This window comes from Stigmatopora argus, chromosome 14 (genome assembly GCF_051989625.1).
Source record: "Stigmatopora argus isolate UIUO_Sarg chromosome 14, RoL_Sarg_1.0, whole genome shotgun sequence".
NCBI lineage: Eukaryota > Metazoa > Chordata > Actinopteri > Syngnathiformes > Syngnathidae > Stigmatopora > Stigmatopora argus.
In genome coordinates, this window is record NC_135400.1 from 5786539 (window position 1) to 5803973 (window position 17435).

The following is a 17435-nucleotide window of genomic DNA, read 5'->3' on the forward strand; positions in this document are numbered from 1 at the left end:
AATGCCATCTAGAGCACAAGTTAATAACTGCTACCCTAGTCTTACTGCCATGGATCATAATATATTAAACAATAAATAATAAATTTGGCAATCAAAGTTTCCACATTTTCCATCTTCATTTCCACTGTTGAGTGAAACACATCAATACAACACATAAATAAAAGAGAGAAAAATGATAGATGATAAGATTTGTCCTAATAATAACATTGTTTGCGAGTTCATCTATTCACACACATTTATCTTTATACTGTTACTGGAATGCAAAGCACACAGTATCTAAACAATATAATGTGAGACATAATCAAACACATACTATATATTAAAGTCAACTAAAATAGACACCCGGTGGTGATACGGTTTTTCTGCCTGACCTCAGGGCATGCAGTCTTGGCTCGATTCCCACTTGGTGGCGGTGTTATTGTAGTTGTCCATTTTCTTCTGCCCGGCCCAGTGGCTGGCATCAATTTAGGTGTCCCCCCCAAAGGTGCCTGTGGTTGGCTGGATAGGCTCCAGGACCCCCAACGATCCATGTGTGGATACGCGGAATGGAAGATTAATTAACTAATATAAAATTATATGTCATGCATCAAACCCTCAAGTGGCACATTAAAATTTTGTATCTTATAACAACAGGCAGATTACCATTCTCTGTGTCTAAGCAGCAAAACAGGACAGATAAAAAATGACTCTTGTCCCTTTTTTCTTTTGTAAATTTTAATTAACACAGTAGCACATGTACCAAGAACATCATTGCTTACACAAAATGGGTAGATCTCCATCATTACCAGTAGTCTACTGAACATTTAATTGAGTTGTTTTACCAATAAATCACATAGAATACGCGCAAACATAGTGTTACATTAGCTCCATTATAACAAATCTTCTAAATATTATCTTTTTAAACTATTCATTTATCTGCCATTGCACTTTTTCCCACTTTCAAGCAAATTCCCCAATCATGCAATAAGACGCCTCTGCATTTTTTAGTCTATTACAACAGTGAAGTCACACACAACAATCTAAATATCATAACTACCTTAAAAAGATTTTAAAGGTTACAACACAGAACACATATGTATTATAAATTAACAAACATTGCCTATTTCAGTTTTAATGTCAGCAAACAAATACTAAGTCAATGTTTACAGGATATACTGCTGTGTTTTATGGCCGGGCCGTGTTTAATTATTTACTGCAGAGGGTTCAAGTCACAACCGAGTCTATTAACAAGAGCCTAGCAGCCTCGTCTGGGTTTTTTTCAGTCTAATTCATACAACTCTGATACCTGGATGAGTTAAGACCTGGACATTATCATTGAGTTTCATTGACAGTTACACGAGGGAGGATATTAACATGTCTACGATGCACAGGGAGCAGCTACATCGATCAACCTTGGGGATTTATTCAGTAAGTGAAAAAATATGTGGTACTTTTAGCAGGAAAGCAGTTCAATTTGAAAAATACGAGTTATGTAATTCTGCATTGTACTAATATCGTATCTGTGATTTGTAATGAACAAATCCGGAGCACAAAAATAATTTGCTTTTAACGTGTCTTGTTTTACTAACAGAGCTTGATGGATGAGTTCAACCCCGGCCTGCAAAATCTTGTATCACTGGGGCATAGTTATGCCCGAGCTTTCCAAGGTGAGACAGAGGCAAAATAGAATAAATGTGAGAGAGGAAAAAAATAATAATGAGAAACATTTATTTCCCATGTCCTTTTGTGTGCCATTCACACACCTTTGTGTATTAGTGCCGTAAACTAAACAAACGTAAAACGTCAGCCGGCTGTTTTATGAAACCTCATTCCAAAGTCCAATTTTGTAGGGAGGACTATTGTAGTGTTTGTTGATGCAGGTTTGTATCCAAGGAAAGCAGAAATTTGCATTGTTTATTTTAATTTAGATTGGAGGGTTGTTGCATTTAGAAGGTATGATATTTTTCAGTATACATAAAGTGTTGACATATTATTGTTGTTTTATAAAGAAATGTGACCAGGTTTTTATTTAGTAAGTTATCATTTAAAAAGGCTTTCTGCCATCAATGTCCTAACATGTTAAAATTTAAATCTGAACTTAATTTAGGGCCAAACAGAGGCACTTTAAATGGTCGCATTTAACATTAGTGTAATGCGTTTGGTTTATTCTCAAAACTGTCACATCCAATAATGCAAGAGGGTGTGTATGTTCATGATATCATATCTATCTAGTTTTACTTCCCTTTTTTATAATATTTCCTTTTTTTTCTACTTGAGATAGACAGCTGTAAATCTGTCTAAATGAGAAAATACAATGTTCAGTGGACGCCAAGAGATTTCAACATGTTGGTGTCTGTAAGTAAGGCTATGCGAACCAAATGTAGAGTTTATTATTCCATGTATCGATTGATTAATCCGTCTGTGGTCTACGGTATGAAGTGTGGTACCTGCTTTCAGCCAAGATTTTCTTTACTTTTTATAAAAATAAGTATAGTATTGTGCGATACAATTTTTTGGCTCCCAATATTGATTCTGATATCCAGCTGTGTGGAATCGACCGATGCTAATACTTTACCAATACCACATTTTATTAACAAACATACTTTCTTTTCTGTTCATACTAAACTAGTGCATACTCACTTTGCTGGAAAGTAATTGTTATCATGGCTTAGTAAGAAAAGCCTTAAGTTATTCTTTGCCAATGGTGGCACTAGCCACCATCCAATCAAGTTGAAGTTAATTGATGTCTACTGGTGATAAAGTATTTGATGAAAGGGTGCGTCTTGCCCACGGTAAGTACAAATGTTATTTTCAACCTTATTGGCTGCCTTTGACAGTGCTAGACAATCCATTTCATTTGAAGTGGGAGGGTGTCAGGGTAATTCAGGAAATACACAAAAACATCTAGTAAGAAAATAAACGCAGGAGATGAATGTAGTTTTTTTCCCTTGTAGTCTCAAAACAGATGTGCAGCTACAGGATTCTGTGAGCTCTCTCCTAGTCAATACATTTATATTGAGGACATAGAACATATAGAACACAGTTTTCGAAGCCCAAAACAAGAAAGACTGCCTTGGTAGAATCTTTCTAATCTATTGATAACCTAGTATATATGAGGAACATGTGAGTTGGTTAATTTATTAAAAAAAATGAATGAACAATGACCCAACAATGGATAAACAAATGCTTCAAATGGATTTGAGGTCAACTAGTGATTTAAAAAAAAATACTCATCCGTGCATAGTACTCTCTTGCTATTATGGCTTGGTCACACACTGCTTAATTCATAGACGTCCAAAATGATAATCTCTTTGAAATTCATTGCAGAAGGATGATTGGACACGCATAGCTCTCGGCCATCTTGGGTAGGGCGATCATTGGTTGGTTTTGTTCATTTGCCCCTCCAAGTCAAAATGAATTGGACATCTAGTGCGATAAATAGCAGCCAATGGGTCAAAAAAGAAATTGGAAAACCTTTCATTCCATCAAACATTTGCTCCTTTAATATCACTAAACTTTGAATGTATCCATCTCCTTATGCCCTGTGATTGGCTGGAAACGAATTCAGGCTGTTCCCCACCTGCTGGGCTGGGATAGGCACCAGCATACCAACGACCCTAGAGGGGATAAGCGGAATGGAAAATGGATGAACTTTTACCGCATTGCAATTACTAGATGCATGTAAATCAACAATGTTGTTGTGTTTAATTTCTCTACTTTCTGACTTTTGCCTATGCCAGAAAATGTAACTTATCATGTTTTTTTTGTTTTTTTGTTTTTTAGCTCTGGCTGTTAAAAGCGAGGCTTACTTCACTGCACTTTCCCAGATGGGCGAGCAGGCTTTCCACAGCCTCTCCTCACGTTCAATAGGTAAAGTGGAAGCTTATTGCAAACTTCAGTTCAATAGGCTTCACTGGTGAAACCTGGTAAAGTCTAAAGATTATGTGTATATTTTATTGAGCATAGATTTCAAAAGAGCATAGGTAGCCAAGAGATAGTAAATGATATGCTAGTCACTGGGTACAATTGACCCCAATTTCATACTTTCGTCTACAATGGTTTTATAAACAAACCTTTTGACATGAGTGTATCCATGACAACAGAAGTCAACATTTGAGTATGTTTATCATTTATCTAGGAGTGTAGGGTATCAGATGCTCGCATGAGGTCATGTATAATAGATAATGGCAGGCAGTAAACATATATATAAATAAATACATTAAAATATATAGTATATTATATATATATATATAAATATATATATATATATATATATATATACATATATAACATATATATATATATATATATATATATATATATATTATAATATAAAAAATTATGACATAAAAAACATTACTTTAAATCACTGCTTCTATAATAGTGGGGCAGGCCCCCCTACGGCGCCGCAAAATGATGGCTGGGAGCTTTTGACTTAAGAAACATACTTTTTGCCACACTAGAATATAAAGTGTCATTCCACATTCACTCGGTGGATAGCAGTGGCTTAGAATTTTCTATAAAACTACTGTTTTTTAGTTGCGGGGGCATTTAATTTTTCTATTGGGGGGGCGCAACAGAAAAGCATTGCGAAACACTGCTTTAAGTTGATGGCTGCAGTCTCTGAACAACCGGAACTATAACCATCAACCATCAACTATTAGTGATTAGGTCAGTGTGAAAAATTAAATTCTGGAATGATCTTTGGGGTATATTTGATTCCTTTTGAAAATACTTTAATGAGAACGACTTCATATTGTTAATTTAGGCGACATAGTTTTAAATGTTCATATGGTGCATTGAGATGTATTTTATGCAAAAAGTGTGCCACAGCTCAGAAAGGGTTGGGAAACATTGCTGTACTGTACTATTGCACTGCACTGCACTATACTACACTGTACTTCACCAGTCCTCAAACAAATAAATAAAATATAATAATAATAATAATAACAATAATAATAATAGTAATATTAACATTAATAATAATAATAATAAAAGTTAAATGTTATTCCTTTGTTTTCTAATTTGCTACTCTACTCATCTGTACTCATCTGCAAGGAGATGTTTTGATTCAGATTGCTGAGAGCCAAAAGAAACTTACCTTGGAGCTTGAGGAAATGGTAAGTTCGAAGTTTATTTATATATATATATATATATATGGATCTTGAGAGATTACACACGAGAGTTTACCTGCACTGTGTATGTATATGTAACAGTTCCACTGGTTCACTGAAGATATTCTTCAGGAGATGGATGGTAATATTCGGCTAGACAAAGACTACATATCAGTGAGTGAAAGATGTTTAAATAATATATTGAGAAGTCTCTTTTTGTTTTGGGATAGTGATTCAATTGATATGTTTGGTTGATTTTTTTTGTCTCACAGGGTAGTAGAAAAAAGTATGAGATGAGTGTCCATGGAGCAGCAATGGACAGACGGCTAGATCGTCATGCTAACCAGGTTTGTAACCCGTTCAACACCATATGATGTGTTTAGAATGTGTTTATCGTCTACAGAAAAAAATAAAATTGTGATTTTTCTGGCCGATATTTTGAAAAAGTCCGATTTACAGACATGACGTGGGATTACATCATAGCATCAAAACATTATAAGTGTGATACCGTTCTTTTAACTCCTTGCCTCCCATTGATGGCAATATTCCAATCCATTTTCACTTGGATGGTTGGCAATGATTCAGGTATAGGTATTCCGGCTTCCTTCCAGATCCCCCAAAAAATGCACACCAGGCTGGTTGAACACTCTAAATCAGGGGTCGGGAACCTTTTTTGACGAAGAGAGCCACACACAATTCATATTTTCAAATGTTATTCCTTGTGAGCCGTACTACAAATTTAAAAGTCAAAATACATACATGTAAACGAGTGCCTTTTCAATTTTTTGGGGGTAATTTCACCACTTTTAAAGTGGAAAAAACTGAATATTTTTTAAAAGATTCTTATGCTGTTGCTAATCAATGAGAGGGTGCATTCCAGAAGAGTCTACTGCAAAAAAATGAAGATTAAAGCAAAAAAAGAAGAAGATTAAAGCAGTTCTAAATGTAATATCTCAGTTCTATCAACAGCGATTTCCATATTTTAGCTCACAGGTTAGCAAAGAGCCAGATGCACCCATCAAAAGAGCCACATGTGGCTCCCGAGCCATAGGTTCCCTACCCCTGTTCTAAATTGACCCCTGGGTGTGAGCGTGAATCCGTCTCCTTGTGCCCATAGTTGGCTGGGATAGGCTCCAGTACCCCCCACGACCCATGTCAGGATAAGCGGTACGGAAAATGAATGAATAATTCATTAAATGTCTTCCAATGTTTTGGTCTGGGTGCAAGAGGAATACATTATTTACACTATCAACTATGCCCACACTCAGGATGGTGCTGAGGATTTACAGTTCCTTCGGGAAAGTCATAGTGAAGCTCTAAAAGAGGAAGAGAGAAGGTATCGCTTTCTGGCTGAAAAACACTGTGGTCTCATCCAGTCCATTTCCCACCTCATGAATAAGGTACACATTTTCCTTACTGTATTTCATGGCTTGTACTTTGGGGTTATTGACAGCTGGTACAGAATGACTTGAGAAAATCATGTAACTCATTACAGTAATGATCAGGAAGACTATAACAGGGACACGCTAGAAAGAGAATTCTCAATCATGACTAATGATTGTGTCAGCTACTATTAGTCTTTGTGAGGGAAATGTTACTATTTTATAATGAGGGTCAAGAACAGAACAAGGGATTAGAAGATAATAAAGATTCAGCATCTTTAGCCCGGATGGAGCAAAGGCTGCCTGTTTCGACTTCCTCCTCTTTCTTTCATCTATTCACAGCCAGTCAAACGGATGACGAAACCTGACGTATTGGAAACGTCTACACCAAGGGTGTCAGACTCGCGTTGGTTCGCGGGCCGCTTTGACGTCAACTTGATTTCACGTGGGCCGGACCATTTTAGATATAATATTTAGATTTTTTTTATAACGGGATTAAAAGAACTGGATTAAAAGCCCTGAATATTATTTTTTATAGATCTAAAACAATGTTTATTTTAGCTTTTTAAAAATATTTTTAGATTTTACAAAATGATTTTTGAACTAAAAACACAGACAAAATTGATTAAAAAATTACAATTATTGATTTAAAAGGGGGAAAATCAGAAAACTTAATATACATCTATACTCTTCATTTTAATTTGATCCTAAAATAGAAAGTCGGCACTCATGATTTACTTTCCCGGGCCACACAAAATGATGCGGCGGGCCAGATTTGACATGTGGTAGACATGTTGTCTACCGTGTGCGGTCGATTGGTCGCCGGTCTTTTGGTCGCGGTCTTTTGGTCGCCCGGACCGCGACAACGGGCGACCAAAGGACCGGTGACCAAAAGACCGACGACCAAAAGACCGGCGACAAAACAAGGTAAAACAACACGGTCTACCCATCAATAAAAGCCAACAATGGCCACGAGCAGTTTTACTGAGCCGACGTGTGAGTGTATAAGAGTTTGTATGTACATGCGTTGTCTCTTTAAGAAGCTACGTCAGTCAGGGTCTTAACAAGTTCTCCAACAAAAAACAATAAAAGTCCGGGAAATTTGGAGCTTTTCTTTAGCCTAATAATTACTAGGGCATTAAGTATGACTAAATAGTAATTCACAGTTTGTATTTAGGGAATTTGAGCAACAATTTAAATGGTAATCATCAATAACCTTCCGGGTGACCAAAAGACCGGCGACCAAAAGATCGGCGACCAAAAGACCGGCGACCAATCGACCGTGTACCGTGGTCTACACCCTGTGTACCCAACAGGGAACTAACCACATTTATATTTCCTTGTGAACTAATGAAAAAAATCAATTTATTCACAGTTACTGCATTGACTGACAAAGATAGACGTCCAGTTTATCAAAACTGAGAGGAATGAATGAATGAATGAATGAATGAATGAATGAATGAATGAATGAATGAATGAATGAATGAATGAATGAATGAATGAATGAATGAATGAATGAATGAATGAATGAATGAATGAATGAATGAATGAATGAATGAATGAATGAATGAATGAATGAATGAATGAATGAATGAATGAATGAATGAATGAATGAATGAATGAATGAATGAATGAATGAATGAATGAATGAATGAATGAATGAATGAATGAATGAATGAATGAATGAATGTTGAGTCCAGGTGGCCCGGTGGCGCGAGTGGTTAGTTAATTAACAAGGAAGTGACCTAAAATAAATTGCAGATGTTCATTCGCAACTCCCAGTCAAAATTAATTGGATGTCGGGCAATTTGTTATCAATGAAAATGCAAAAACAACCTTCATTACAATCAAGATTAGTATCAAATCAAATTTACCCCATGCCAACATGTTTCTGGTGACCTGCAATAGTCAAAAAGCAAATCAATAACTGAGTATCGGTACTTTAGTAATCATATATCATTTTGGTATCAAAACGTTCCCATACTTCTGACAACCGTATTAGAAGCAAGCACGAACTGTTTTACTTTTCTTTTGTTTGAAAGAGTTCCTTTGTAGCCAGGCGAAGTATAATTATATCTCCAAGTCAAATAATCTGCTCATGCTTCAAAGGGCAAAGATAATAAACTAGCTGTAATTGCCCTCTTCCCAGGTTGGTGAGGCGATGTTTTACAAAGCTATAGTACTTGTCAACTCTGTTGACACTAGTGTTCTTCATACAACGGTGTACGTCCACTATTCTCATACTGGTGTTGTGTGTGTTGTGTGGTAGAATGGGGGTTCCCTCCAAATCAAGGCTGACTGCTGGAAAGAGGAGATAAACGCCACAAGGGGATCGTATGCCATACAGCCTACCCTGGATAGTCCCGTGAGTTCATTACAAAATTGATGCAAGTCAGCTTCAAAGAATTTATCAAACAAGGACATAATGTTTCAGACGTGATTCTGTTTCTTAGAATAGATTTGAAGACAGCCTTATCAAATCTGTATGGATTTGTATCTCATTACACTGTTAAAAGAGAAGTAGTGCAATGGATGTTTTTACTGCCAGAGTGCCATCTGGTGGAATGAGATGTCTTAGCCTGCAGCAGGTGTGGCATGATGATATTCTCTGACGGCATGGTTTGATAAAAACAAAAGGAATCTTGCCAGATTTTGAATTTGTTCTGAAATGAGCATTTTTCAGGAAATGTGATGCTTTGAATTTTGTTGTTGTTGGTTATGCAGGCACAAACCAGGCAAGAGAACAGGAAGAAAAGAGAAGAGCAGCCTCTTGGAAAAATACCATCAAGACGTATGAACATTTGAGGAAGTTATAATTCTTTAATGAAATTTATACATGCTAAGATATCCAAATATTAATTCTTCTTCTGTCTCTTCAAAAGTTCCACAAACTATTGTTGTTAAATAATTTTCTTTCATTTAACCATCAAAATGACAAATAGCTTTTTGAAAGGGGAACAAAAAAATTCTTCTAAATGTGGAAAATGAATGGAAAATGTTAATGCTCCATGTTGACAGCTCCAGGATATTAACTGTAATATTTGCTATGATGCTTCAATAGATACGTATCACTAGTGTTCTTGATTTCTTTCTCTGTCTAGCTCCGTCTCCCCAAGGAAGCATCTATCGCTCTGCGGCTGAATCGTCAGGTGGTTTAGGAAGAACTACGAGGGCCCGTGTGGCTCATCAACCCGATGGCTCCAATCAAACTTTGTTGCACTTTGCCAGGGGAGAAATGATCACTGTACTAGTCCAGCAGACAAAAAACGGATGGTTATATGGTCATATAGCTGGAAACAATTCACGGTGAGTACAAGTATGTCAAGAAATGTGTGCGGAATGCCAAGGCACTCGGGCACACCAGGCGAGAAAGATGCTTTTCTGATTTTCACTCGGATCGTTAAAATTTGCTTGCCTAATTTCACAGACTTTCTCTCATGACAATGCTCATATCATAAATATCTCATAAGTTGGGGTGCATGCAATGTTCCCTCTAAGCTGCGCGCTACTCTCGTCTTCTCTGCGCACAGCAAATCATATGGAGCGCACAAAATAAAATCCCAATTTTTTATTTTTTTATTTTTTTTTAGCTGAGGCCGACGCGCAAACCACTCATCCGCCAGGGCGCCCATTCATAGATATTAATCATTACATTTTATTATTACTAAATCATATATGTGTAGGAGACATACACCTGCTTATGGCAGGTGTGATACTGGTGTGTGCCCATAGCGAGCAATGATGATGTTGCTCACACCGGTACTCAGTGTGCTCAGGGTGGTTGTCTTTCTGCCCAGACAAACAAAAAATTAGAGGGAACATTGGGTGCATGAGCTTCGATTGTATTCGTAGATCTTTTTGCCTAATTTGATCCTATTTCAAAACTCTTTGAGTGATCAAATCACAGTCAGTTGTGTAAAAAATATTTTGAATCTTATGTATTATGTAACAAGTCAGTTTTTACCAGCATCCGTCACAACATCAACACCAAAGTTTTTCCTCTAATGTCGATTTATTTTCAGTCAGGGATGGTTTCCGGCCGCCTATGTGGAAGAAGTGGATGACCTCCCTGTAAAAGCTAACTTGAGGTAAACAAGTAAACTACATTGAGATGAAAAAAATACAAGTTAAATTCTGTAGTTTAAAAACAGCAACAGATTTTGTTGATCATTGCAATGTTTCCATTTAGAATTCATGTTATGTCCTCACCCTCCAGATAATTTCCGCTTCATTAGCCTCTGTCAAATGGGAATTACTACCTTTTTTAAATAATTTGGATGTATCAAGTTTGATCTGTCCATATCAGTCAATTGCAATTTCACATGACTGGATATCACAATACATTCAGTGCTATAACTATTGTTCTTACTTAGAGTGAGCCCCCGTATCATCATTATCACTGAAAGAGTTAAGAGATCATTGTGCTGCTTTACCCCAGGCTGTCCCGATTGATATAGTAGACCAATATTCAGGGCTGGAATTAATGACTTAAAATATATTTAGGTGACCCAGCGCCTTCAGGAATGACCGATCTTAGATTAAACTTAGTTAATTTACTGTGGACACCCATCAAATGTTGACTTAATACTTTATTGAATTTGTGGTAACTGGAGGCACACTGTAGAAATCAAGCAATTTTGAGGGCACAGTCTCTAACTTCCAAATGAACAACCACTAACACACTATTGAACTGTAACTTGTGCCAATATTGGGACTGATAAGGCACTAAAATGTCATCATTGGTATGGGAGAGTTCTGACAAATAACATGCTTTGCAATATATTCTATTAAATATCTAGTTTCCAATTGATGGTCTACCTACTCATTATGGCTGCCATCTATGGCGCCATAAAAAGGAACAAACACTTGTCGCCCTTTCCATGATAATGATTGACATCCAATTTTCTAGCGTCCAATCATCCTTTTGTATTAAATTTAAATAAATTCATTACGAGTAGACGGCCAATCCATTTTAAGCGGGATTGTGGCCCTCCCACTTCTAATAGATTGGACGTCTAGAACAATGGCACACTATGTGACCAAGCCATGATAGCAATTACTTTACCTTCAAATTGACATAATACAAATCACAACAGTATTAGAATATTCCGATAGCACATAGTGTCAGAATTGTTATCTGGTGCCAAATAATTGTATTGGTGCAGCACAAACCCTAACATGGTGAAACAGTACATTTAATCAAACATTCTAAGTATATATATATATATACATATATATATATATATATATATATATATATATATATATATATATATATATATATATATATATATATATATATATATTTATGTGCATATGTATGAGTAGTTACAGGTTCAGCTAAACAAAAAAAATGTGACTTATAGTCCAGAAATAACTATTTTGCTTGTATTTTTAGTAATTCTGCTCTCCGGGGAAGAAGCAACAGTAGCGTGAGTAGCCGTATGGATGCACCAGGAACAAACACACCATCGCCCCCTCCACCGCCACCTCCACTTCTGCAGCGGCAGTCTTCAAATAAGTTCTCCCAAATGCAAACCGGCTCTTCCAACAAGACAACAGAGTCCAATCCAGAGAAAAAGGTATCACAATACACAATGCAATACAAAAATTATTATTACGGAGTCTAAGGAATTCATCTTGGATGACTTCACACGCAAAATGTTTTTCTTTCTCTCGGTAGAAGGAAAGCAACGTCTTTTGCGTCTTTAATTCACTAATTAGAAAAACTAAGAAACATTTGTAATGGTCTAATAATAAAATACGTTACTAAATTGGATTTTTCATGGGTGGCCCGGTGGGGATGCGGTTAGTGCTTCGGTCTCACAGTTCTAATCGAGGGTTCGATCCCAGGTTGGTCCTCACTGTGTGGAGTTTGCATGATCTTCCTGGGCTTCCGTGGTTGGACACTCTTAATTGCCTATAAGTCACATGGGTCAAAGTGGCGGCCCGCCGCATCATTTTGTGTGGCCCGGGAAAGTAAATCATGAGTGCCGACTTTCTGTTTTACGATAAAAATTAAAATGAAGAGTATAGATGTATATTACATTTCTTGATTTTCCCCCTTTTAAATCAATAATTGTAATTTTTTAATGACTTTTTTAAATCTAAAAATATATTTAAAAAAAATCTAGAATAAAGATTGTTTTAGATCTATAAAAAACTGAATATTCAGGGCTTTTAATCCAGTTCTTTTAATCCATTTATTAAAAAAAATCTAAATATTATATCTAAAATGGTCCGGCCCACATGAAATCGAGTTGACGTTAACGCGGCCTGAAGACCCCTGGCCTAAGTTGTCCGTCTCCGTGTGCCCTGCGATTGGCTGGCCACCAATTGAGTGTGCCCCCCACCTTCAGCATCCCTCATGACCCTTGTGAGGATGAGTGGTTCAGAAAACTAATGAATGAATGCATTTTACTTTGTTTTAATTGAGCGACTTATAATCAAACTGAAGCAAGTATAAGGAAATAGAAAATAAATATCTTTAAATACAGTTTTTGTAGTTTGGTGCATAAGCCGGTTTAGTTTTAGACACCGTAAAAAACATTCCACATACTGTATGTCATCTGGAATTAAGAACCATTATTTAGTGATATTACGTTATCAAGCATCGCCATTTACAATATCGGTACTACAACATATCATCCTCAACAAATATCCTGATCATTAAATGTATTCTGTATGTGGAATTTGCCAGTCCAATATGATTGGATAATAATGAAAACAAACAAGCTCTCCTCAAACAAACTGAGAAGAGCAAAACTAAATGCTCACATAACATGCTGGCAAACAGACCCTATGAAAGGTATTTTAAATCTGAACTGTAGAAAACCCCTTGATGCCAAATGTCTTGAATTAGTGACATTTCCGATCAAAGCCCTCAATCTTTTTATTTTTATTTTTTTAAACCAGATTAGTTGTTGCTAATTTGTATCATACACATTAATATTTTATTTTATTGTGTATTTCAAGAACAATCTTTAACAATTGTGCAGTTATAATCAATCTTATGTGTATCACTTTCAATGGCAGGAAAGTAGACTTTCTTATTCCTGATTTATCATCCACTTGAAAGCAAAAGAACAATTTAATATTTTTTTAATTACTATTATTTCTAATTTTGAAAACCACAAACATTCTGGAAGCCAAGATTTTGTGTGAAGTGAAGCAAGTGAGGACATTTTATTAAGTTATATAATTTGGGTTCTAAATGTAGGTAGGTGCTTCTGTGTAGGTGTTTCAGTCAGCAGAAATGTCATCATTTCCTCTTCTCGGCATAGCACAGATCCTGCTAAATGTCTGTGTTTGGTACAATCCTTAAATTGAGTCTGTTGTGTAAAGAAAGCTATTGTTTATTTTGTTGTTGTGTTTATTTGCTTTCATTGTTCCCTCTGTCTAGCACTGTGGCAAAGTGCTGTTCTCTATGTCACCTCATCCCTCATTCTGGTGGATGCAGGGTGGAAGCTCCAGCTGCTAACTGTGTAGAGTGAGAGAGTTTTTGTGCAGTGGTGTCGCTTTGATAATTAAATTATATTCAAGTATCATTTTTTCCGGACTATCAATCGCGTTTTTTTTTTCATAGTTTGGCTGGGCCTGCGACTAATGCTCAAGTGTGACTCATAAAAATATTTTTTCTCTGATCACCGTCAGCCTGTTTTTTTTAGGCTGTATCGGAAAAACTTAATAGATTATTGTTACTTTAACGTATATTTGTTCTTGATTTTTGCTTTAAAAAAATGCAACGTATACAAGGATGCGATTTATAGTCCGAGAAATATGGTAATGCCTAAATATTAGTAAAATAGTACTAAAAATGCATTATTTATCATTTTTGAAAATGGTTTAACAGTGGATATTGATGCATGGTGTGCAGTATATAACATTTTTGGATTTTTTTCTTTAGTCTGAGTGACTTTAATGTGTATGCATGTGTTCAACATGCAATTCTTGCACAAGCAGTGTAGCGAGGTCAATGATCAAAGCTGGTTTGGATGCAATTTTATAACTGCAAACATGTCTGCCTGCGCTTGTCTATTTATATTTCTCCTCGTTTTTTTGTGTCTTTTTCCATCCAGCGATCCCAACCACACGCATCTAAACCAGAACTATTCCCGAGGTTAGTAAAAAAAACTTACACTAAAAAGTTGTCTCAATGTTCTTTATCACCATTGATATTGCTATGTGTTCTGGAGTCCGAATGTATTTTCTTTAGGGCAATGTTAATAATATATTCTTCATCTTTACATAAAATATTATGTTGCATATTGGAATAAGGTCCATACTTCTAATTTTGTTAATATTTCTCATTTCTTTTCTTTACCTTGAAGGGGTACTAACCCATTTGCAACAGTTAAGTTGAAGCCTACATCCACCAATGACAGGTCAGCGCCTCGACTTTATCGCTGATGTCAATGTGTTTACAAAATAATTTTCTATGATTGACAATTATCTATGCTTAATGTAGTTTGTTCCAACCACAATCAGTTTTTATGTTAGCATTGTTGAACGAATCATTTTACAATTTCTGACATGCCTAAATATGTATGGCAAGTGTATTTCCAATTTTTGTTTAGTTTTAGAACAGTGAAATGTGAACTAAGGCATTCTGTCAGAAATGCATAAGCTCTGTAGAGCTAGCAGGGAGAACACCACTGTTCCAACCAAGTTTTAATAATTACCATAATTTCTGCACTTCAGAGCTCCTGACTATAGGCCACGAAGCCCAAATTTCTAAAAAAAATCCATATTCAGTAAATCGCATGGTTAACCTGCATTAGCATAGCGTGCTTTCATTGTGGGAAACAGCGGATGTGAATTTAAGAGTGGAATATGTATAATATTATATAATATTATATATTATACAAATGGTGGGTAGACCTCAGAAGCCCGGCGCCTGAGTGGTTAGCGCATTGGCTTCACAGTTCTGGGGTCCTGCATCGATCATCCTGATGACTAGATTGCATGTCTTCCTCGGGCTGCGTGGGTTATCTCCGGGTACTCCGGTTCCCTCCTACATTCCAAAGACATGCAGGCTAGGCTGATTGAACACTCTAAATTGCCCATAGGTATGAGTGTGAGTTTTAATCGTTGTCCGTCCCCTTGTGCCCTGCGATTGGCTGGCCATCAATTCAGGGTGCCCGTAGTTAGCTGGGATAGGCTCCAGCACATCCCGCGGCCCTTGTAATGATAAGTGGTTCAGAAAATGAATGAATAAAATTATTTACCTCCAATCATGTGGTGTCCAGTCATAAAAGTAATGTGCATTTATATGAGTTCATCAAAGTAGATGTGTAATTCTTTTGAAGCGGCAGGTATGTTTATTCGATTCGATGCCACTCCCCCCATTTCAAATGGAGTGGACATCTATCAAAGTCAATGGCAACAAGTTAGTCATTAAGAAAATGAAATGTTATACACTCCTCACCACACCTCAGATATGGCGTTATTGATAATTTTAATGTTAGCAACAGTCCAGAACTTAATAAACCTTCACCGTTCATTCAGCATATTTAATATTTGTACATATCTGTATTTAACTGTGGAATATGCAATAGTAATTACATCAACATTTTCCAATGGAATGCATTATAACAATGAATTAGCTCATTGGCAGCCATTGAGAAATAATAGAATAGAATGGAAATAAATGAAATGTTACAATTTCCCAATAAATGATGTTTATTGAAAGGGCATTTAACATTTGTATTGTTGTATATTTTGTTCTCGTGGTCTTCTCATGATGCAACAATGTAAAACTAACAGTTTCAATGCTGTTCGCTGCTATAAGACTGGACTATCCATTTACTTACTCAGGCGTTAAATTGGCCTACAAAAGAAGATCCCACATTGCCTGTTTGCTTTTCTTTTGGGGATACTTAACCCAAATTGAACCTTAGTGTGAATCCAATTGTGCTAATAGCTTCAAAGTATGGTTCTTTTAAATTAGCGCAACACCTCTGGTGCTTTTGATAGTCTTACCGCTTTGTTTTTATATGATGCCCTTCTCAAGCTCTTTGAAGTACTACATCGTTTTAGACTTCATGAGCTTGCTGTCATGTTTTTTTTTGTTGGTCTGGCTGAGAAAAAAAAGGGTAAAAATCAAAAGAGGGTAAAATGACAGAAGAGTCGAAGAGTCAAAGCTTTGCCTTAATTTTATTCATATTTATTTTCATTCACAGCTTAACCGCTTTCTTATAGCATGACAATAATACATCTCATTACTTGGCGGATGTGTGGCTAGATGAATAGAATGTTAATTTGAGAGGGTCAGGGAATACTGGCTGAGAAACTTAATGATAAGAAAGATAAATAAGAGAATGATGCATGGAGGAGAAAATAGGTTATCTTGCTCAGAATCTTTTCACACACTGAATCTACTTTGCTTTATAATGCAAGGTCTAGTCCTGCAGGCATTTTTTTTTATCATCTAAACATAAGCGCAAACAAGTACATTTTGTATAAAAAGGATAAAATGGGATGAATGCATGTGGCTGTAGGGCATCATATACTGTATGTGTCTGTGCATGTGTGTTTTTGTACTGGATATTCATTATGCAGTCAAAAGGATGTGGGAAGGGGGGCAAGATGTAACGATGGTGAGGAGGCTTTTTGGAGTGGGTCGTCACAGATGACTATTCTTTCACAAGGGCAGTAAATTCTGTAAGAGATGGGTGAAAGTAGTCAGAGAGTCATTGCATCAACATTTTATAAAAATGCAATTTACAGTAGAGCCTTTTCATGTCAAGTAACACTAATGGCATAGAAATTTAGAATTTGACACACTTCTGGCAACTTCTACTACCACGAAACAAAGTATGTATACTACAATAAATTATATCACACACCACCTCAGTATATTGGAGAATTAGCTGTGAGCAGTTTTTAAGTTTCTGTGAAAAAGAGGAGTGATTTTCAAGCCTCATATTTTAAGAGAAGATCACAAAAAGAAAAGAGGTCA

The 17435-nt window shown here is 36.4% G+C and overlaps 2 protein-coding genes across 2 annotated transcripts in view; one reads left to right on the top strand and one right to left on the bottom strand.

The window, feature by feature from the left end:
* The first annotated feature begins 1238 nt into the window (after window positions 1-1238).
* Window positions 1239-17348, top strand: LOC144088231 (BAR/IMD domain-containing adapter protein 2-like 2). Its single transcript, XM_077618552.1, has 14 exons — window positions 1239-1407; window positions 1571-1646; window positions 3763-3849; window positions 5038-5099; window positions 5196-5267; window positions 5366-5440; window positions 6362-6493; window positions 8745-8840; window positions 9200-9266; window positions 9577-9781; window positions 10498-10563; window positions 11874-12057; window positions 14554-14594; window positions 14806-17348. Exons 1-14 carry the CDS (start codon window positions 1354-1356, stop codon window positions 14882-14884), a joined length of 1296 nt encoding a protein of 431 aa, XP_077474678.1. The 5' UTR covers window positions 1239-1353; the 3' UTR covers window positions 14885-17348.
* The window catches only part of LOC144088829 (parvalbumin-7-like), a 40709-nt gene continuing 39885 nt past the window's right edge, over window positions 16612-17435 (bottom strand). Inside the window, exon 5 of the mRNA XM_077619513.1 lies at window positions 16612-17135. Coding sequence (XP_077475639.1) covers window positions 17110-17135 — 26 coding nt within the window. The 3' untranslated portion in view covers window positions 16612-17109. The remainder of the gene's footprint in view (window positions 17136-17435) is intronic.

Bases quoted from the DNA above. Each gene is read 5' to 3' on its own strand.
- LOC144088231 (XM_077618552.1), top strand. From the start codon at position 1,354: ATGTCTACGATGCACAGGGAGCAGCTACATCGATCAACCTTGGGGATT. The intron at 10,564-11,873 runs GTAAACAAGTAA...TTGTATTTTTAG, and splicing joins CCTGTAAAAGCTAACTTGAG to TAATTCTGCTCTCCGGGGAA. The intron at 12,058-14,553 runs GTATCACAATAC...TTTTCCATCCAG, and splicing joins AGTCCAATCCAGAGAAAAAG to CGATCCCAACCACACGCATC.